Source organism: Balaenoptera ricei, chromosome 2, assembly GCF_028023285.1.
Source record: "Balaenoptera ricei isolate mBalRic1 chromosome 2, mBalRic1.hap2, whole genome shotgun sequence".
Lineage (NCBI taxonomy): Eukaryota > Metazoa > Chordata > Mammalia > Artiodactyla > Balaenopteridae > Balaenoptera > Balaenoptera ricei.
This window is the reverse complement of record NC_082640.1, coordinates 135,167,012-135,191,301: the sequence shown is the minus strand read 5'-3', so window position 1 is coordinate 135,191,301 and position 24,290 is coordinate 135,167,012. Positions and strand designations below refer to the sequence as shown.

Below are 24,290 nucleotides of genomic sequence, written 5' to 3'. Positions count from 1 at the left end.
GACTATCATACTTTACTAGTATGTCCAAGTTTAACAAAAGTGGTTAATGGCAAATACTAGGAATTTACAACAAAGTAGACAACCTTCTGGAGATTAGATTAACTGTCCATTGTAATTTTGGGAGACTGCAATAATGCTTTCTTTTATCCAGAATGGAATTTTCTCTCAGAGTGATAAATGCCTAATTGATATATACAGCTACCATTTTGTCTCTTAGGTTAGACATATCTTTGATGCTGTTTCAGTAATATTTAAAGTATTCATTCCTCTTCAGGTAGAAGTCACTTGGCATTGTATTGCAAACACAATTAGTTTTTTGAGATAAATATTTATTCTGGTACACGAAAATACATATGCATTGCTTAGCATTTGAAGACTGTGTGTGTGTGTGTGTGTATGTGAATGTAATTAAAGCAGCTTCAAAGTAGCTATTTGTTTTGGGACACACATAATGACATGATATGAAGATTGCTTTAGTTTCACCAGAAGTAGATAACAGCAAAAAAAAAACTAAAGTGTAATCTCTGTTGGATAATTGCATTCATTGTTAAAACATCTAGATTATAGGTTGTCAGCCTCAGTTTTGATTTCTCGGTTTTGTTTAGCACTGGTTAAGATATAAAAGATCAGCAACTCCATTCCTTGGAAAAATGAACAAATCCCACAGCTATTTAGCATTGATCTTTTGGGTACTTTGAGGCTGTTACTGCTGAGCTCCAAAGTAGATTCTATTCAATCCTCTAGAACAAAATGGATTACAGATATAATTCTCCATGGCCACAGTGGGCAAGATCATTAAGTTTTGGTTAGGCACTATGAGACACTGATTAGACTTTGATTTATAAAAGACATTCAAGCCATGCTAACATTATTTTTTGCTTTTCTTGTAGCTCCTGTTAATCCTCATTTGAGTAAGTATATTTTCACTTTAAAAATGGCACTGTATTTGACAATTAAGAAAAATAGAAAATGCATAAACATACAAAGATTATTTAGCAACTGTTCATATTTGGTTTAAAATAGAATGGCTTAGAAACAGTAAAACTGACATAATTGTAAATTTTAAATTTCAAAGGATATGGGTGTAAAGACAAATAATTTAATATTGATAATTGACTTTTGCTAAATCTTATTTGTGTAACTGTAGTTTACACAAATAACAAATGTTATTTGTGTAAATTACAAATAATAAACTGTTGTTTCTTTTGTGGCATTGCATATTATTTGTATTGCTATTATTTGTTTCTTTAATTTTCATTCTTTGATTTCTACATTCTACTCATGAAATATTATATTTGAAAGTTAGTATTTGAATGGTTTAAGCAAGATTTTTCATGGATCATTATTCTATATCCCAATCTTATATGGAGAAGAAGATAATCTGAGCACCATCCTCTTGATAATATTTCATTTTAAAATTAAGAATTGATTTTTGTCTTCTATTTTGTGTCTAGCAATATATTGTTCTTGTCTAACAAAAGAGAGAAGAGCCAGCTTTATACTCTTACGCATATCCATTCAACATTCTCAGTTTCCTATACTTAGTGAAGAAAATGTCCAAGTCTTTTTTCTCATTTTACTGTATTCTCTTTTCTGCAATAGCCTTTAACTGATTATATAACAAAGACCAAATTCTGTAACCTCTGTTCTTGCTGTATTTCTTACCAAAGATCCTCTTTTACTCTGCTTTTGCATATCCAAATACTAATACTGAATATTTTTATAGATCTTCATTGTTCACATCTTGCTTCAGTGCGTAAAAGTTCATTTAGTCATCACAATGACCCTTTAATGTAGATATTATTATCAACTCTTTGAGGTTCATTTTTCTTATAATGTTTAGCACAAATACTTCTTCCTCCATTAATTATTCCCTCGTTTTGATTTTCCATAACAATTTATCTTCATCTATGTGGAAGCTATTTTTGGTTTTCTCATATCCTCCAGTAGACTGTAAGATACTTAAGAACTAAATCTGTTTCTAATTTCTCTCTACATCTCACTATCTTTGTGTCTATCACAGCATCTCATATTTAGCAGGTGTTCAATGATCATTTGCTAAAAGAACAAATACATGACAGTTTCAAGATGAATTAATGGCATAAATCAGGTTCTCCCTGGCTTCTACCCAGGGTACTATTGCTAATTAGTTACTATATTGATTATAATTCTTTTGAAGGTAAGTTCTCTGACTGCACTTCCAGTAGAAATGTTTAAAAGCAGTTGTCATGAGAAGATTAAAAGTAAATACAGTCCATTAATGGACACTTAGGTTGTTTCTATTTCTTGTATATTGCAAATAATACTGCATTGAACATGTGAGTGCACATATCTCTTTCAGATACTCATTTCATTTCCTTTGGTTATATATTCTTAAGAGGTATTGCTGGATAATATGGTAGTTCTGTATTTAGGTTTTTTTAGGAACCTTCATACTGTTTTCCATAATAGCTGTACCAATTTACATTGCCAGCAATAGTATAAAACTACTATACTCTTTTGATTACTGTAGCTTTGCAATATATTTTAAAATCAGTAAGTGTGACGTTTCCAGCATTGTTCTTCCTCCTTCTAATTGTGTTGGCAATTTGGAGTCTTTTGTGGTTCGATAAGAATTTTAGGAATATTTTCTATTTCTATTTAAAAAAAAAAACGCCACTGGCATTGTCATGGGGATTGCATTGAATATATAGACCACTTTGGGTAGTATAGAGATTTTAACAGTATTAATTCTTCCAATCCAAGAACACGAGACATCTTTCCATTTATTTGTGTCTTCTTTAATTTCTTTCATCAATGTTTCATAGTTTTCAGTGTACAAGTCTTTCATCTCTTTGGCTAAGTTTATTCCTAAGTATTTTATTCTTTTTGATGCTACTGAAAATGAGATCGTTTTCTTAATTCCCCTTTCTGATAGTTCATTGTTAGTGTATAGAAACACACAGATTAATTCAAGGGCATGATCCCAACTTCAAGGGCTCCGCTCCCAGGAATATCTGATAAATCTAACCCATTGCAGGGGGGAAAAAATGGGAGTTTTTATTATTTAGGTGTTTATATCTTTATGAATTACAGGGAATCTGTACTCAGTTTTGACTTCATTATTTACTAGCTGGAATTAGCCAAAGCTTTCTCCTACATGAGCCTCATGAGTTAACATTTCTGTATTTTCATAGAGTTCTTATAAGTTTGAATGAAATAATATAAACTATGTTTATTTTTTTTCAGTTAAGGATAATTTTAATTTTGTTTCTAGTGGAGATTATAAACTCCATTATTTACCCCCCTGTTTCAAGCAGGGTCCATCCCAGTAAGAAAACCTTTTGATACCTAGAAACATTACTACCACCCTCATTTCAGGGACACTTAAGGAAAGCTCTCAGTGAACTTGTTGTTGGGCCTTAACTCAGCATGTGGCTGGCACCCAAGAAATCCCAGTCCTTCCACAGGGTCTTCATAAAGTTCTTTTCATTACTTTATTTCTAGTGAATTTCAAGCACCTGGCAAATCCACATTCAAATAAAGCATGAAAGATAACTACTTTTAAAAATAATTTGCCATTATCTTCCCCTAAGTAAACTTCATTTGTGCAAATGGGTATACGTGAAAGCATCTCGAGACATGGAGTGAAAAATTGTAACCTCAAGGTATACAGCTTTAAAGTGCTGTTGGGTAAATTAATAAAGATCTTTTTCTAATTGACAGTTTTGTTTGGATTGTACCTATACTTGAACAATGAAAGTTGGGGAAATTCTTCAGCCATAATTCAAGCATGCATTGTATTCTTTAATTTCAATTATCTGTATATTTCAGAGGAAAATGGTTTGGGTTTAAATTATTAAATAAGAGACTGATTTACATATCAAGATTATTTTTCATTTTCATTAAAATTGAAATAGTTTTAAGTTTAGTCATCATCTTGTGCATTATTTTGGCTATGGTGCCATTATTGCAATCTTGCATTATTATTGCTGTATAATGTTTTAAATTTTTCTTGTAAGAATGTTGCAATATTTGTATTCATTTAATTTATTTTAATTATTTTAATTAAAATTTGTCAACAGGAGAATTTCACTGTGGATTTGAAGATGGTAACATTTGTTTGTTTACCCAAGATGATACAGACAATTTTGACTGGACAAAGCAAAGTACTGCAACAAGAAATACAAAATATACTCCAAACACTGGACCTAACGCTGATCGTAGTGGCTCCAAAGAAGGTATGAGGAGGGTATGAAATGTTGTGTTCATAACAATCATACTCCAGCCTTGGACTTTTTAGAAATGCTGTTAATACAAAATGCAAGATAATGTTTAGCAATAGATTTGAAGATTTTGGAATAAAACATGAAATTTTTATGTACCATACAAATAATTCAGATATTTCCAAAGTTTGTAATCATTAATTTTCACTCAGAACTCACTGACATATATAGAGAGTTTAGGAATTTTTTTTTGATAATTCAAGTCTAAAATTCCAATTTTGTCTCAAGTTTTTATACATTTTAAACAATTTTATCTTTATATAGATTATTTATTCTTTATATTATGTTTGTATATATAGATTTTATAAATGAGATGCAGACTCTCCTATCAATCTTTACTTTGTGTGAAAACTCTAAAACTTCTCAGTGATTTTAAATTTCATGTTGCCTAATAATAATTTGCTTAAACATTTTATTTTGTCTTTTTAAAGGTTTTTATATGTACATTGAGACATCTAGACCCAGATTGGAAGGAGAAAAGGCTCGACTTCTCAGCCCTGTTTTCAGCATAGCTCCCAAAAACCCTTATGGACCCACGAACACTGCATATTGTTTCAGCTTCTTTTATCACATGTATGGACAACATATAGGTGAGATGGAAAGAATTACTATGTTTATTCTAAAGTAAATCGTAACTCAGAAGAAAAAGGTTCACAAACACATAGCATGAAATCAATTTTAGTCAAAGAGTATCATCATTGACTTTTAAACGGCTTACTGGCAAATTGCAAAATAAGATGCTAAGAATGTTCCCCCATCATGTCCTAATTTCCCAAATTTATATTAAAATTCGAAATTTGGGTGCATTACCTACCTCCTCTAGAATCCTAATTCAGGCAGACCATCAATAGGTTAAGTTCTTTATGAGATCTTCTTGGGAATTAATACCGGTATAATTTACTCTGTTACTTTCCAGAGAAATTTGCTTGAATAATGACTCAGTGTATATTAATGACCGTGAAAAGAAGCATTGCCATACTTGGAAGACAAGTGCTTTTAGCACTATCTACACTTTTGGAATATTGGTGATAGTTTCTTGTTTATAAAGTATGCCTAACACACCTAGTAGGATTTAAGAACATCCTTGATCCTGAAAAACATACAAATATGAAGACACACTCCCTGCCCTTAGAGACCTTAAGAGTAACAAAGGCTAAGATGAGTAAATACGCAATCATGCTAGACAGAATACCACATAACCTTGAGAATGAACCTAACAAACCTGGTAAGGGCCAGGGATGGAAGGAATTCATACAGATCTACAATTCTTGATGTGCAATTCTAAAATCAAAACAACTGAACACAAAATTGTTTTAAACGTAATTATCTGCCAACACATGCTAACCTGATCTACATGTGTTAGAATATCTGGCCTGAAGTGATATGAACATATGTATAGTCTTTATTTATCCAAATGAGTGTGAACATATGTACTATTTACAGCAAAAATATTACTATGTTTAATTATGGGATTCTGTTTCAGTTCTTTCCTGGGGATGTCACATAATATACAAGACATACACTCTTTTAGCTTTCTAAAATAAGACAAAATTCTGAATGGTGAAGCATATCTAGCTCCACAGAGGTTGGCAAGGGATTGTGGATCTCTGTCTATTTGGAGGATAAGGCAATGCTTTGGGACAAAGGGAAATGTTTCTCTATGAAAGAAGTGTACATTTTCAATAGACAGAGATAAGCATAAGGAAGATTAAAGCACTGGTAATGGGGAAGTAAAATGCAAGATGTGAGGATAACATTGTCTTAAGATAAATTTAACAAAACTAAAAATGTAAATATTCTCATATAAAGTAACAAAATTGTGCACATGATATACACCAGCTACTAGACTTATTTAAGTGAAGTAATCCTTTTAATAAATTTATAAAAATGAGCATCATTATCCATCTTTCACAGTTGAGAAAACTGAACCTCAGTGAGTTTGTATGAATTACAAGTAACTGGTTATGCTGGTGTTCAGATTCATAGCCAACATTATTACCAGTATTCTTCACAGTGGAGCAATAGGTGACAAGCCCAGAAAGGAAAACTCTTATGCAGTAAAAAGTGCCCTCAACATGAAGTTAGGAAACCTGGGTGGGAATTTGGTTGTAGCAGTCAGTCGCTGTAAGAATTTACAGAAGTCACTTAAAATGTCTGGATCTTGATCTCCTCATCTGTAAAATAGGAATAATAATTCCTATTTAGTTCAAGTTAAATGAGATAACATATATAAAATCTTCTATCAGATAGTAGACACTCATAATCTTAGGTTACTTTGAATTTCAAAGAGCAGCAATATTAGCAATAATAAAGTAATAGCTAATATTTATGAAGTACTCATAATGGACCAGGACACTATTCCTAACACGTGATGGATTATTTCTCTTAATGTTCACAGTAAACATTTGCACTCATTAAAATTGTTATCCTGTTTTTTATAGATAAGGAAACTAAAATATAGGGAATTTTAATTACCATGCCCATCATATCATAACTGATAAGTAGTGAAGCCAAAATACTAATCTGGGAAGCTGGACACATAGTTTGCCTGCTTCGCCACTGTTCAGGGAGACCTTTGCAATGTTGTGAAAGCTTAGCTATTTAGTAGTCAGGGCGGAGTTATTACGGATTTTGTGCAGACAACAAGCATAGTGAGATCTATGATTTGGAAAAATAAATCTTATAAGCGTGGGTAATATTATTGAGAAACAGAATATAGACTGGAAAAGCAATTAGAAAACTATGAGAATAGTCATGGGTTCACTACGGCCTAAACTATGAAGGAAATAAATCTCCACACAATTACCAAACCATCTTACTTATTGTGAGATTACTCTCATTACAAAGATAGAATTAGCTCAACTCTAATTCTTCCCTTTAGTTGATGAGGTATGATTTTACTTACTCTCTATTTCGAATATATTTCATGGACGTTTTTTTCTCCCGATTTACCTTGGAACAGGCATATTTAAAATGGTTTTTAAATAAATAATTCCAAGATCAATATTTTGAATTACTTTAATGAGTAAACTATGTATTTACCTTATTTTTGAGGCTGGCTACCTTAGAGCTCCCTCTCAAACTTTCTGCATATTTAGGCTGAATCCCAAGATAATTTCAATATACTTTTAACTTCACAGTTGTTATTCTTAGGCTCTTTATTGTCAGTGAATGCCTGCTTGTTCTGCTAGTTTTGTTCTGCTTATTTCAAAGAGAAGGCAGTTCTCCATTTCTTCCATGTTCTCAAACATTTACCACTTTGATACCTGTGCCATTTCTCTGCTTCCTCAGATGGTTGAAGGTTGCAGGTATTAGGTCTGTCACTTGGGTCCCCTCTCAGCAGGACACAATCATGCTGCTTACTAAAATCTAGGCAAAAATATCTGTTCCAGACATGACTAATCAGTGATGGCTAGGTGAACTACCTCATTAGAGAGATGCTGCCTGTATCTAAAACCCTTCCTCTTTGCAAATATTATTCTAAGACATTCATTCATCTGTTAAACTGGGGTGCATTTATAGTCACTAGTTTTTACAAACTACAGTCTTAGTTTTATTCCTTCTTTTGGAAATCCAGATTCAAAAATGATTTGTCCTGGATTTCTAATAGCCTACTTGCAGTTATTACTTCTTGATCAACCATAAATAATCATTGCTCTTTTAACTGGGACTAACAGACAATATATCACTGAGAAGAGTCACAATTTTTTTAATAATACAAAAAAGGGTGATCAGTTATTCATTATTTAGAAAAGAGTTTCCTCTTTGAAATAAAGTCAGATATGTTATATTACTTATCTATTGCTGCATGATAAATTTCTCCCACATTTTGTACCTTAAAACACAATCATTTATGATCTCACATTTTCTGTGGGTCAGGAGTATGGGTATGGCTTATTTTGAGTGTCTGTAGCTCTAGGTCTCTCATGAGGTTGCAGATAAGCTGTCAGGTAGGACTGCAGCCTAGTTTGAAGACCTCATTTGGGGACGATACCCTTCTAAGCCCACTCACTAGGTTTTTGGCAGGTCTCAGTTTTTTGCCATGTGATGTCTCTATAGGACTGTCTCATGGCAGCAGGCCTCCTCCAGAGCAAGTGATCTATGAAGAGAGAGCAAATACATGCCCAAGACTTTTTAATAACCTGATCATTGGAGTGATATCCCATAACTTATTCTATTTATTATAACTGATTGATCGTTCCAGCTCACATTCAGGGGGAGGAAATGACACAAGAGTGTTAATCCTAGGAGGTTGAAATCATTGGGTAGCATCTTAGAGGTTATCTGCCACAGTGGTACAATTTCTTGTTAAGTTTTCATCAAAATTGATTTAAGAAAAAATAAATGAGAGCTCTAATGTGTCACCCTTTAACTGTTGATTTATATGTACATGATATAATACAATGTACATGATCTGGCTATTGACAATAATATAAGACTATTTCAGCAATCCTATGACCACTAGTAGGCATTTTGATTGATTAATCAGCTAAATTTCTAATTTTCTTACAAAGAAATTGAACCTCATATGAGGTCACTGGATATGACAAGAGCTTATTGAAAATCAGTAAAATATGTACTTCATTTATTTCTAGAAATGAGAATGTGAAATATAAGCATCATAACATACCAGGAAATTAAATATAAAAATACAAAAGACACTTATGAATATATTCATTGAACTTGATAACAATGGTTCAAATACAGTTGTGCCTCTAGAAAGCTAATTTCACTGTGGAACAAATGGGAAGCAAGGAAAAGGAGTTCATTAATGACATCTATTCTCATGAATCTTGAGGGTGAGGAAGAAGTGATAAAGTAGAGAGACATGGGATTGTAGAAGGACTTAAAAAAGAGAAAAAAGAGTTAAAAGAAAGGGTAAGTTTAGAGATACACAAATCAGAGGGAAGCAAGTTTCTTGAAGAGATGAGAATTTAGAGGTCTGGTGGGGGATTAGCCTTGAAGAGGATACTAATGTCTCTTCTACTGAGATGGGATGAAAACAATTAAGAATGTGGCTTCTGATTCATTCTTAGATGCAAGAACAGCAAGCAGATGTGAAATTCGTCTTCCGAACAGTTTCTATTTTCTCTTTAAAATAAATGCAAAGGTTTCATTTTCAAAGAGTAAACCATTTTAGGAAAGTGGTAAAAGGAAATCGATACTGATCAGGGATATAGAGAGAGTTGGAGAGGTTGGAGATCAGGACATCAATTCTCAGCGTTTTGAAATGTATTTTAGGATATAATGCTCAGTTCGACTCTCCATCCCTTCTTGTGTATTGTACTGAATTAGTCTGCTAACTGCCTTCCTTGCTGTCTCTTTGACCCTAGTTTCTGGGGATAAAGATCATTCTCTAAAACTAGTAATGTTAGGGCCTCAAGGATACATGCTTTTCTGACATCTCCTTGGGGCAGCTCCATGGTTTATTCCAGTTATACCTGAAGTTCTCCAAATCAATCTGTGTTGTATCTGGGGCTTCTTTACAGACTCTGTTTTTTGTCCTGCTTGAACTGTATGCTTGGGAAGAGCAGAAACAATGATTCTTCCCATCACATGGTACCCTGCAAATGTAAATGTTTATTTGACCACTCCATAAATATTTATTAAGTAAATGAATATTTTTTTTTAAACATATGGTAGAAGTAGTACTTTTTCTCCTCTCTAATCATCTAGGTTACTCATATTCTTCCTTCAAAATCCAACTCAAAGACATCTGCTAAAATTCCTTCCCATCCTCCCTGCTCCTTCTGTTCTCATAACACCTGGTGCACATCTTTGTCATAATGTTTGTCACTCTGACCCCGGTTAGACTGTAAGCTCCTTGAGAGCAATAGCATGATTTATTTATATTTGATCCTCTGGAAAAAACAAATGCTCAATAGATTTTTAAAAAATCATCCAAAAATAGATACTTTAGCTTCTGAGTGTGCTAGAAGAATGACAACATGAGGGAAATGAAAGTATGAGTTTAGATTGAAACCAGAAGGTAGTTTCACCAAGACCTTATAGGATAGGTAGGAAAAAAAACAGAAGTTAATCACTGACTTGACTTGAATTTGAATTTAAGTTATCTGGCAGCTAAAGTGTAGAGGGAAACAAAAGTGTCACATATTTCTTAATTAATTAAAGGGAAATTTATCTTTATGAAAGTACTTAGTATTTTGTAAAAGTACTCAGTATCTATAAGCAATATAGATATTGCTATACTATATAGATATTGCTATACTCTTAGCAATATCTTCGTGTAGTATTTTTAGAAAAAACATAAAACATGTACAAATAAAAATTGTATATACTGAAAGGCCATAATACATTAAAGAATAAAATTTGGGTTTTCAGCTGAAATATTATGATCCAGATATGTTACCTTATGATGATCTAACAAAATGTAGAAATAAAATTTAATGAATCTGAAATTAACCTCAATTAAGTTTCTCTTCATAAGATATCTCAGGTTATCCTATAGCAAGAGCTGGATTAAAGCTTTCTCAGTGCTGACATTCAAAGATTTTTAAAAGGGGACTTAAATGTTTTTATACAAAGTGTAGAGAAAGTAAAGGTGACAATCTTTTGCATGATTTTAGGAGTCTGATTTTTATTCTTATTTTAGTCAAAGATCATATTTCTTCTGATTAGTATTTTTTTAAATCAACATTTTTGCTTATATCTCAGATATATTTGTAAAACAGAAAATCTACTCATATATTTTTTCCCCTTGGCATTAAATACCACGTGAGAGTCGATTTGAGCCTGAAAAAAAATATTAAGGTGCCATTATTTTAGAGTTTTAATTACATTGACTGTAGAAGAATCTCAGCAAAATAAATATGTAATTTTGAGATACTTAAATCTTGATAATTTCTCGGAATTAAGGTCCTTGAAAAAGACAATTCCCTGGTGGCTGAGAGAATAGATAAGGTTATTTAGTATTCTACATTTAAATTAGAGAATAGCTACCGACAGTGGGCTGTTTGTTAATGATTGATATTAAGCCACTCTTTCTGTTAAGAATTATATAATGCTTTCAGTGAAGTCTTGTTTGTCGTTAATACTGATAATGCCAATGTCATCAGTGTGAAAACAATGCAATAGAAAGAAGGCATTCATTCAGTAAACTGCTTTGTTAAATTAAGATGTATTTTTTTTAAGGGGGTGGTAGATAGACTTTAACCATGATTTATTACCACTTATAATCAAAATATTATTACAGAGCCTTGTCACAGACTCCCTAATAAGACCATATGTAATATGTAGTACATTTACCTTTTAAGTCTCTGGTTATGAACCACCAACTATCCCTAAGTTTATTTTCTTCCTATTTAATTATTCATTGATGTTGGTCCTGTTGAGGAGGAAGGAGTTTTCCTCTACTTTTCTGGGTTCTGGCTGGTCTAAGAATTAAATTGACGTGAGATAAATTAACAGGAGAAAATCAAACAAAGTTTAGTAACATGTATACATGGGAGAGACCCAGAAAAACTGAGTAACTCATCAAAATGGCCAAAGTCCTCACCTGGAATACCCTCCTCAGCTAAAGATAAAAGAGGATGTTGAGGGTGGGGAGAGTCAGCTATGGGAGGTTACCAGGAAAAGCGCAGTAACCGGGTGATTGTGATGCAGATTTAAGTCATTGCCTTCTCTATTGATAAGAGTTTCAAGAGACCTGGTTGTCCTCATGTATACATGTGTCCAGGTATAAGAGGGAGACACACTTACAAATGGAGATTTCCCTTATAAATGTACATGTTTCTTACAAAGGGGCAACTCCTACTTGGTTTTCAGAGTCTTTCCCACTTCTGCTGTTTCTCAGAAAATAACAAGCTTAAAACAATTAATATGCCAAAGAAACATATTTTAGGGTGGCAAATCCTGATCCCCTACATTCCCTCAGACAATGTATAGTAGAAGCTAGGATGCTTAAACAAAATTAATAATGTGACTGAGAAAGTCTCATGTTTCAAATATACATCTCGTTTTCAGTGTAATTAATAAACAGTATTATTTCATCAATCGAATTAATGGTAAGCAAATAAGTTAAATGCTTTTGTTTCTCATCCAGTGTACCAACCTTTTTAAACTAACTTCATTGGAAGTGTAGGTTTATTATGATGAGTACTTTTACCCTTAGGTCTTAGATTCACTCATTTCTGTTCAATAGGATGAATTGCACATGCTATGTGCCTAGTGGTGTTTAGGGAACTATAAAGGATAAAAGAGAATTAGGATAAAAGGTTCTTATCCATCAAATAGTTTATCATTTATTTAGGGTAATAAATTACTGAATAAAAGCCAAAAAGTAATATACACCAAAAATGCATGACAGGCCCATGCCATGGGTGAACAAGGAGAGAACACCTAGAACAGCAGAGTTAAAATAAAGTTTCTAAGGAAGAAAAGAAATGTAAACCATCCTCTAAAAGAGGTAAGTGTTGCTGAACGCAAGTTAGTGTGCCCTATGCACAGTGAGGCCAAACAAACCCAAGTGTCAGAGTTTCTATCAGGGAAAGGTTTATTGCAAAAGCCAAGCAAGGAGAATACACAGGTCAAGCTACAAAGCCCAAACTTCCTGATGGTTTTCAGGGAAGCATTTTTATAGGCAAAATTTGGGGTGAGGGATGCAGGGTATAAGACTTTCTTCTGATTGGTTGGTGCTGAGGTAACAGGGCAGTGCTCCAGGAATCTTGTGCTCAGCCGTATGTTACCATCCTCCACCTAAGGTGGGGGCCTTAGTTCGTGCAGAAGAATTCGAAGATGTTGTTATGTATACTTCTTCAGGAGGAACCAGGACCCTGCCCCATCATTGCACTATTGTTTCTTGACTGTTCCTCCTTTGTTTCTGCATTCCTTCACTTTTCTGGTTAGCACCTGTTTGAATTTGCCCTTTGGTAGTCCTGAAAGGTCTAGGAAACTGAAGCCTTGTTCCTATAAGCAAGAAATGGAGGGCTTGGAAAGGATTTGTACCTGGGAGGGCCCCACAGGGTCCTGCTCGGCTTTAGAACCAAATAATGACAAGATCTATATAAGGTCTCTGCATATATCAGAGAAATAGAAAGCCTGATGAAAGCTATGTTTTAGTAAATTTATTGGACACTAATGTAGAGATTCAGCTGGATACAAGAAGGCATGGTAATGACTGGAGAAAGTGAACAGACACTTTTTATTTAAGATATCATTGCAATTATATATTTTAGAAAATAATAACAATGAATGCATACAGCTGTTTCTATTCAAGCAGAAAAGAATGATTTTATAATTTCCCATTTTGTCTGTGTGTATAATACAAATGATGTTACCAATTACCTATCAATAGACATTGCTCTTCCCTGGAGCTAGGTGATTTTGGCACATCTTGAAACTCAAATTAATGAGTCTGTATTACTGATTAGAATAAAAATGTGATTTATATTCAAGTGATTCCCCAGGCTTTGGAGTAAAGCAAATTACAGATTAATTTATATGAACTTGGTAATTTCAAGTATCTATTAAGAAGAAAAGTATACACATTTTAGGACATATATTTAAATTATTTATCTAAAACATATAAAATACATATTTATAGTAAAATAATTAAAAGTAAGTTTATGCTAAGGACTTAATGAAAGAAGAGAACTTGGTAACAGTAATTATAAATAATATTTAAGCAAATTATATTTTATACTGCAATTTATATGAAATAATATTAAAACAAGAATTGTGTTATTGAATAATGCCATGAATAACCCCAAAACTTAGGTCACTGCGCATGAGATAATACAGCATTTTGTTCATTTAGCCTTTCTGACTGTAATCCCTAAGCATGAGATGAACAAAGTTATCTCTAACTCTGGCACCTAATTCTTAAAGACTGGTGACCGAAAGATAAGAATTAGGAAACCCAGAAGAAAAAGATAGTTAAGTTTTGCTTACCAACTTCAAACTTGTATCATGGCACTACATAACATTTGAAAATCCTTGGGGATGATTAAATTCATACCTATTGGTATCTGGTGCTTACCAAAGCATAAACACACTGCCTCTGAGGATTTAAAGTTACTTTTAAAGGGTATTAACACAATCCATCATATTCACTTTGGAATTTTCTTACTGTAATACTATAATAATGGGTTGAATCAGCTTTGCTGAATCTAACTTCTCTTGAATAGCTTTATTCTGTTTTGCAAGTTCTAATTTTGTTGACCAAGATGACCTGGACATAAGTTTAAGTAAGTTTTGGTACTTAATTCTCTTTTATAACTTAAAAGCTGGAAACATGCTATAAAAAAATGTTCCAAAATCATTTGTCTGTTAATAGCATTTTTGTCATCAGCTCTAAAATAGACCAGTGAATCAATAATTTGTATTCATCGATTTGGAAAATGGAATATAATTAATATTATGTACATAAGAATAAGACATTTAAATTATAATATATTTGAACTTATTTCAATCAGTTATATTTCTAGTGTCTTTTTGTTATAAAACAAGTAATACTTGCCTTTTTAAGTAAAATCTAGCTATATAATCTATTCAAAAACTAACTCAAAATCTGGGATAATTTAGACCTGGCCTCTTTAGACCTAAGAAAAATATTTTTCACATAGTACACATTCAATAAATATAAACAGTAATAATTCAAGTTTGAAATTATATAATATCTGTAAAAAGAAAATGTTATTTAAGAAAAAGTAAACATGATCACAGCAAAGCATATTCTCTGATATAAAACACAGTCAATATAGATATAATAATCTATCATTATTGATATAGTAATGGTAAGTCATTTATATTAATATGTGTTTTATTTCAAAGGTATGTATTACTTTAAGTAAATTCTGAAAGACATATAGTAAACACTGCTGTTAGCCTAATTAAAATGAATAAGTCTAAAAAGTATATAATCATTTTATTAACATTTAAAAGAAATTTCCATGTATTAATTTGATGACAGAATTGATTCCTGTCACTTTAATCAAAATAACAGGCCATGCTACCCAAGAGAAATAAGACTTCCATATAAAATGGTAATTCATTCACTGCCATCTATTTACATTAGCACCTCACATTTACTGAAGTATCCATTGATAATTTTTTAATGTATGGAACAACTTGAACTGCATTGGTAGCTTAGAGGGAGCAGGCTTCATTTTTTTACATGCAAGCTATTGAAGGACTTCTACTAGGTTAAGAAGCTAAGGTGATACATTTAAGAAATACAAAAAATAAAATAAAAATAAAAAGATAACTGATACTTTCCTTTCTGAAAAAGCAATACAGTTTAAATAGAAATCAGTGGAAATTATTACAGCTCAACTCAATCAGTTACCACTGATACAGCTAGAGGCTATAGTAGAGGTAGGCCATGGAATAGGCAAGCAGTCCTTTCCTATTTAATTCCCACACAGGCTATTTCTTCAAATAATTTCTGAAAGGTATATGCTACATAATGCTTTGTTAATCCAATGACAACAGGTTCAAAAAAGTATTATCACTTTATTTAATGTTTAATGCCATTTATTTTTATTTGGGCTTGATTTCCTTGGGACCCCTCCCTATTGTGGATTAATGTTTTAAAGTATAATGCAATGACATCACACAGAAATATGTGCTGTGGTGATTTTTCCTTCTGGCACAAAATTGCCTTTCTGAAGCACAAGAGACCAACACCAGCAAGCAAGAAAAACTGAGCCCCATTGAGTGTCCAAAATAGAAAATAGAAAGATGGATTCAGAAAGCTACTCCCTGCCATAGTGGTTCACTGAGCACAGAGGGAAAACCCCAGAAAGTTCAGCTCTTAAAAGGCTCAAGGTACAAATGCTTTTCCACTATTCTCAGATTGTTAAATCTTTATCTAGTAGTGAAACCTCACATTCACCTGGCCTCCAGCTTTAGATCTTAGAGGAGGAGCTAACAAAATCCACACCCATCCTGTGCATATAAAAGAAGCCTCATTAGTAGTTTTGGGAAAAATGCCACAAGATTACTAAGTACTATTTAAGATGAATAAAGAGGAAGAAAATAAAAGAGAGAAAATCAGGCTTGAATAAAGATTCCACAGTATAAAAAGAGGCTAACATGCACACAGTAAAAGAAGCACATATTGTTGAAGAAGAATTACTGACAGTTCAGGGGAAGGCAAATTTGTACATTATATGCTTTATATTTTCAATAAAATTGGAATATGAACTTTATGAGACAAATAAAGATAAGAATGTTACAACAGTGGACCAAGAAAAGAAGGAACTGGATAAAACACTAAAATAAAGGGGAGCTTGATGAGATCAGAGAAGAATGTAACATCATAAATAATACAGCTGGATAAAGAGGACATTAGAAACAGGCAAACAGAATCTACACTATGGAAAATAAATCAGTACCAAGGAGGTACTGATTTTATTTCTTACACTGAAGGGGAAAAAGATAGACAATAATAGATTCTGAAGCAAAAAGTCATCTTGCAAAGTGGAAAGATAAAACAAGAAAGCTGGATAAAGTTATATATACATGCATTATTTCTAAATACAATATATATGCATTATTTCTAAATATAATACTAGCAAATTGAATCAACAATAATAAGAAAATAGTAGTCCTATACCAAGTAAAATTATTCCTGTAGTATAGTCATAGTTCAACATCATGAAGTGTACTAATGTAATCTATTGCACTGAGAGAGAAATAGAGAAATATTATTTGAATATCTTGATAGATAGTAAAATATAGTGAAGATAATGTTTGAGACATAATTTATGGTTTACATACTTTAACTCATTTTAATTTTCGCAAAAAAACTTATGCTAGTTACTATTATCATTATCACTCACCTGATGAGGAAATTGAGGCAGAGAGATTAGGAGATCAAGTCAAGGTCATCCAGCTAGAAAGTGACAGCTATGATGTGAAGAATGCAGATTTTTTTGTTTAAAAATTGGGTATTCATATTTATACATTTGTGTATAATATGAATATATGTGGTCTTATGTATAATTAGACAAAATTGCTCTAAAATTCTGAAGGATAAACTACTTTACACCATACAATTGTACATATGTAGATATACGTTAAAAAAAAAAACTGAAGCAACATACAGCAAAATACTAAGGAAGCTACTTCTGATTGATCAATTTAATGATGATTTTGATATTGTCTTTTCTGCTTTTCAGTATTTATGTGCAATATTCGCATAAACAAAAACATAAAATATGCAAGATATCTGATACATATGTATGTGTATCTTAACCATTAACATGATTATCTGTAAAAGTTATCAAAATGAGAGTATCTTGAAGCCATGCAATAGTAACTGGTTCCAGAGAAGTCCTGCTGCCATAAACAACTATTAAAATATCTTTTATATTAGGTAACTGTTTTCAGAAAATAGAAAAGAGGCAGGGCAAGACTGAAATCTATGAAAATATGGAAAAAAGAGAAACTAATAAGGTGATCTCCATAAGAGTCCAATTCTCTGACTGAGGACAATCTCCTGACACTGGCACAAAGCCCTGAAATTCAAGTGGAATGTGGAGGTCCCACTGAGTTCAGGAGGCAGAGATCAGAGTACTGGGCAGCTGGAACAGAATCTGTAGTCAGGGTAACAGAAAGAAGGGATGCATTCAGGGTTGACTTTAAAAGACTGTAGAGGGTTTTCCATGTGTCTTTGCCTGAAGGCTAGGCTGTACTTGTGCAAGACTAGAAAACCCCAAGGCTTACAATAGGGCAGTATAGCAGTTTTGTGGAGTTAACAACAGAACACAAATGGGGAAGTCAAGGAGTCCTGGGAGAAGAACAGTAGGAAATATTGAAGCTTAAACCATTTTTGAGTGAAAAGAGCTCATAAAAGCTCCTGGCAGCACAAAGAAAACGAGGCAGGTTCTTCCTTAGTAGTTAGAATTATGCCCTGAAGAAATATCTTCTCTAGACCTTTCCTTAAAGAGCCTAAATCTAAGCTGCAACAAGAGTCGCAGTAAAGACAGATTTGGAGGTTAGTTCCCACAAAGTCAGAGTCTAGGGCAACAATTTGGGTTTTTCGCAGATCTGCACTGTTAGTGTAAAACTAAGCCTATACAAGTTCAATATAATCTATCAGTAACTGAATAGTCTGTTAAAACAAAGCTGCTTTCTGAGAAAGATTACAGATCTAAAGTCTCTAAAATATAATATCTCCAATGGCCATTATTCAGTAAAAATCACTAGTGGACAGAGAAATAGGAAATGTGATACGTAATCAATGAAAACTAAAAATTAGTCCATAGAAAGTAAATCAAAGAAAGTTAAACATTGAACTTAGCAGATAAAGACTTTAAAGGAGTATATATATATATATATATATATATATATAAAACAGAAATGATGCTGAGTAGGCAGACACACAAAAAAGTACTTACTGCATAATTGCATTAATATGATATTCTTGAAAAGGCAGTAATCATCAGTAAATGAAGGAAGTCAGATCAGTAATTGTCTGGCATAGGAACAGAGGTTGTGAAGATTAACTATAAAGGAAAGTGAGGGAGCTTTCTGGTGAGATGGAAATGTTCTATATCTTGACTGAGTTCATACTTACACTATAATATATATTGATCAAATGTTATTGACTTGTACATTTAAAATGAGAGAATTTTATTGCATGTAAATTATACCTCAATAAAGTTGACTTTTTATAACGTATTTATTAAAATAATGATTGCCTAGCATTAAGGTACGAGATTTTAAAACTCACTGGGTTCAAATTCTGCCTCTGCTATTTTCTAAGTGTATGGCATAAGGCAAATTACTGAATCACTCTAAGTTTTCTTATCTATAACATGGGGATAATAATATTAAATACTTCAAAAGATTGTTGAGAGGATTCATTTATCTGGAGTAAGTGTTCAACATATTGTATTATTATTATCATCATTACTATTAGCACTATGTGCAGGACATGAAACTGTTGAGGTATATAAAATCATGAGACAAAGCTATTCATTTTATCTTCCAATAATTCTTTAAGAAAAAAAATGAGATTTGGATGAAAAGTAGACTGAAAACGAGATGCTAACTGATGATGAAACAATTCAAGTCGAGCTTTGAGCAAGACAGTCAGTAAATGATTGCATGCTATATTAGTTTTCTGTTGCCACTCTAACAAAAATTACCACACATTTTGTGGCTAAAAACAACCACATTTATTATCTTAAATTTCTAGAGGACAGAAATTCAAAATGAATATAATGGGGCTAAAATCAAGACGTTAGCAGGGAGGAAGTCAAAGCTCTGCTCTGAGACTGACGTGGCCGACTGCAGGGAGCTCAATGACCCCGCAGTGACTGAGCCGCCCCCCTCGAATATATACATCTGCAGGGAGTCGAAGGGCAGGGCCTACAGGTCCAGGTCGCCCTTGTAGAGCTTGGGCAGCACATAGCTGTGGATGGACATCTGAGACTTGTCAACATGGCTGTCTTCACACTGAAGAAAAATAGAGGAGTCAAGACGGTGGAATAGGAGGATGTGGAATTTGTCACTCCTACAAGTACATCAAGAATACATCTACAAATGGAACAGTTCTCATAGAGCACCTGCTGAACATCAGCTGAAGACTTTGGACACCTAAAGGACAAGAAAAATCCCCTCACAACCAGATAGGAGGAAAGAAAGAAAAAGGAAAAGAGGCCAGCAACTCTGGCGGGAAGCTGAAGGTGAGGGGAGTTCCCCACACTCAGGAAAAACTCCCTCATAATGGGGAAGTCATCTGGGACAGAAAAGGACCTTCGAGAGAACACAGAATGGTCTGTGGAAGGCAGGACAAAGTAAGAACTGCACACATGGTCTACACCACAGCTCTGCACATTCCGGCCTGGGTCTTGAGCCACCTGTTGCGAAGGGGGCTGGGTGCTGGAAAGTGGGTTTTGGAGTGTGAACCCAGGGAAGGGACAGCTGTTGGCTGTGAAAAGACAGCCTGAAGGGGCAGGAGTAAGGAGCTCCACAACCAGGAAAGTCTGCGGAAAAAGCCTGGGACATCATAGAAGCAAGGGGTCATTGTTGAGTGGTGGGCAAGGGAGTGAAGCTGCCATTATAACCCCTTTCCCCACCTGCCAGCTTCTTCAGCCTCTGTGGGCACTGGGAGGGGCTTCCATCTGAACAGGCCCGCCCACCCCTCGGGCCAGGGTCTCCTCCGCCCATGTGGGCTCCGGTGACCTGAGTGCTGCCCATCCCAAAGCCTCCTTGGGAATCAGCCCTGGGTGCCCTTGCCTGGGTCAAGAGTCCACCAATGCTGGCTGTGGCTGAGTGCTAAAGTATGGAGTTGGAAGAACAGATCTGGGGAGAGGAGGGCTGTTGGCTGCATGGATAGAGCAGAGGGGATGGGAGTGAGGGGATGCATGGCTGGGAATGCCCCTAGAGGAAGCGTGATCTGCCTGGAAAACAAGGAACCATCATTGAGAGGCACGAGGGGGGTGGGGGACAGGCACCCCCACCCACCAGCTCCTGCCTCCGTGGGCACTGGGAGGGGCTCCCACCAGAGCGAGCATGCCATAGTCTGTTGCAACTGCCTGCCAGACCCCACCGTGACTGGCAGCTAGCATACACCCCAATTGTGGCCGCCATACGCCTCCCCAGCTGGAGTGAGTGAGTGTGCCCCAAGCAGCTGCTGCTTTCACTCCCTCTCGCCTGGGCAAGGAACAGATGCCTGAGGGTGACACACATGCAGAGGTGTCAAAACCAAAGGTGAGTCCTAGGGGTGGTGCAACTAAGGAAGAGGAATGGAGATTTTTCTGTGCAGCTGCACAAGCCTCACATTAAATCCCAGAGATCGGCTTGGTAAATCCTGCATCTGTGGAATACCTGAATAGACAACCAGTGTTCCCACAATTGAAACCAGTCTAGCCTTCTCAGCAGTGGACTTTGGGGGCAAGTACACATGGGAGTCGGGCCAGGTCAGAGTCTGAGCTGGCCCCACAGTGCCCACAGCAGGTCCACAGACTTACCTAGAGGTATTAGAAGGCCTCCTGGGGAGGTGGGGATTGGCTCTGGCTCACTGTGGGAGCCAGGACACTGACAGAGGAGGCCCCAGGAAAATATTCTTATTACTATTATTCTTTTTGTGTTGGTTTCGTTTTGTTTGGTTCTTGGTGTTGTTGCTTTTATTATTTTTTATCTTTTAATTAAAATTTTTATTTTTATTTATTTTTATTTTTTAATATATATCTTTTTATTTTTCTATTTTTATTTTACCTTTTTATTGTTTCGTGGGTTTTTTCTTGTTCTTTGTTTTTATCTTTATTTATTTTTTAATTGTTTTTATGCATATATTTTTCCTTCACTTTTTTTGTTTGCTTTCTGTTTTTGTTTTAGTTTTCGTATTTTCTTTTGTTAGTTTAGTCGTTATTGACTGTTCTCATTTTTGAATTATTTTGTTGTCTTGAATTTTTTTTAATTTTTCTTTTTTTCTTTTTTCTGTGTGTTTGTTGCTGTTTGTTTGCTGTTGTTTTGGTATTTGTCTTGGGTTTTGTTTGTCTGTTTGTTTGGTTTTAGTTTTGGTTTTTTTCTTTTTTCTCTGGTTGCACTGTGCAGCTTGAGGGCTCTTGTTTCTCCAGCCAGAGGTCAGGCCTAGGCCTCTAGAGTGGGAGCACTGAGTCGAAGATGCTGGACCTCCAGAGACTTCCTGGTCCCAGGGAATATTAATCAGTGTGTGTGCTCCTGGAGGTATGCATATAAACACCAGGACCTGGCCCCACACAACTGCCTGTAGGCTCCAGTGCTGGACACCTCATGCCAAACAACCAGCAAGACAGGAACAAAGACCCACTCATCAGCAGATAGGCTGCCTAAAGTCTTACTAAGCTCACAGACACCCCAAAACACACCAACTGATGCATCCCTGCCCTTCAGAGGGGAAAGACTCAACTCACCCACCAGAGCACAGTCCCTCCCACCAGGAAACCTACATGAGCCCCTGGACCAACCTCACTCACCAAGGGGCAGATGACAGAAACGAGGAATTTCGACCCTGCAGCCTGCAAAAAGGAGACCATAAATGCAGTAGGTTAGACAAAATGAGATGACACAGAAATATGTTGCAGATGAAGGAGTGAGGTAAAATCCCACAAGACCAAATAAATGAAGAGGAAATAGGCAATCTACCTGAAAAAGAATTCAGAGTAATGATAGCAAAGATGATCCAAGATCTTGGAAATAGAATGGAGGCACAGATGGAGAAGATACAAGAAGTGTTTAACAAGGACCTAGAAGAACTAAAGAACAAACAATCAGTGATGAACAACACAGTAACTGAAATGAAAACTAAACTAGACGGAATCGAATAACTGAGGCAGAAGAACAGGTAAGTGAGCTGGTAGATAGAATGGTGGAAATAACTGCCAAAGAGCAGAATAAAGAATAAAGAATGAAAAGAAATGAGGACAGTCTCAGAGACCTCTGGGACAACATTAAACACACCAACATTCAAATTATATGCATCTCAGAAGAAGAAGAGAAAGGGAAAGGGCCTGAGAAATATTTGAACAGATTATAGTCGAAAATTTCCCTAACATGGGAAAGTAAATAGTCAATCAAGTCCAGGAAGCACAGAGAGTCCCATACAGGAAAAATCCAAGAAGAAACACACCAAGACACATATTAATCAAACTATAAAAAATTAAATACGAAGAAAAAATATTAAAAGCAAGCGAAAAGCAACAAATAACATACAAGGGAATCCCTATAAGGTTAACAGCTGATCTTTCAGCAGAAACTTTACAAGCCAGAGGGAGTGGCAGAACATATTTAAAGTGATGAAAGGGAAAAACCTACAACCAAGATTACTCTACCCAGCAAGGGTCTCATTGAGATATGACAGAGAAATTAAAACCTCTACAGACAAGCAAACGTTAAGAGAATTCAGCACCACCAATCCAGCTTTACAAAAAATGCTAAAGGAACTTCTCTAGGCAGGAAACACAAGAAAAGGAAAAAACCTACCAAAAAACCCCAAAACAATTAAGAAAATGGTAAAGGAACATACATATTGATAATTACCTAAACGGTAAGTGGATTAAATGCTCCAACCAAAAGACACAGACAGGCTGAATGGGTACAAAAATAAGAACTATATATATGCTGTCTACAAGAGACCCACTTCAGACCTAAGGACACATAGTGCTGAAAGTGAGGGATGGAAAAAGATATTCCATGCAGATGGAAATCAAAAGAAAGCTAGAGTAGCAATACGCATATCAGATAAGACAGACTTTAAAGACTATTACAAGAGACAAGGAAGAACACTACATAATGATCAAGGGATCAGTCCAAAAAGAAGATATAACAATTATAAATACTTATTCACCCAACATAGGAACACCTCAATACGTAAGGCAAATGCTAACAGCCATAAAAGGGGAAATTGACAGTAACACAATAATAGGGGGAACTTTAACACACCACTTACACAAATCGACAGATTAACCAGACAGAAAATAAATAAGGAAACACAAGTTTTAAATGACACAGTAGACTAAATAAACTTGATTGATAGTTATAGGACATTCCACCCAAAAGTGGCAGAATACACTTTCTTCTCAACTGCTCACAGAACATTCTCCAGGATAGATCACATCTTGGGTCACAAAGCAAGCCTTGGTAAATTTAAGAAAACAAATCATATCAGGCATCTTTTCCGACCACAACACTATGAGATTAGAAATCAATTACAGGAAAAAAAAACTGTAAAAAATACAAACACATGGAGGCTAAACAGTACACAACTAAATAACCAAGAAATCACTAACGAAATCAAAGAGGAAATCAAAAAATACCTAGAAATAAATGACAATGAAAACATGACGACCCAAAACCTATGGGATGCAGCAAAAGCAGTTCTAAGAAGGAAGTTTATGACAATAAAATCCTACCTCAAGAAACAAGAAAAATCTCAAATAAACAACCTAACGTTACACCTAACGCAACTGGAGAAAGAAGAACAAACAAAACACAAAGTCAGTAGAAGGAAAGAAATCATAAAAAGCAGAGCAGAAATAAATGAAATAGAAACAAAGAAAACAATAGCAAAGA

General features: G+C 34.8%; 1 protein-coding gene across 1 annotated transcript in view; it reads left to right on the top strand.

The window, feature by feature from the left end:
• MDGA2 (MAM domain containing glycosylphosphatidylinositol anchor 2) overlaps positions 1–24,290 on the top strand; it is an 822,473-nt gene that overhangs the window by 779,674 nt on the left and 18,509 nt on the right. Inside the window, exons 12-14 of the mRNA XM_059915690.1 lie at positions 891–911; positions 4,065–4,220; positions 4,697–4,855. Coding sequence (XP_059771673.1) covers positions 891–911; positions 4,065–4,220; positions 4,697–4,855 — 336 coding nt within the window. The remainder of the gene's footprint in view (positions 1–890; positions 912–4,064; positions 4,221–4,696; positions 4,856–24,290) is intronic.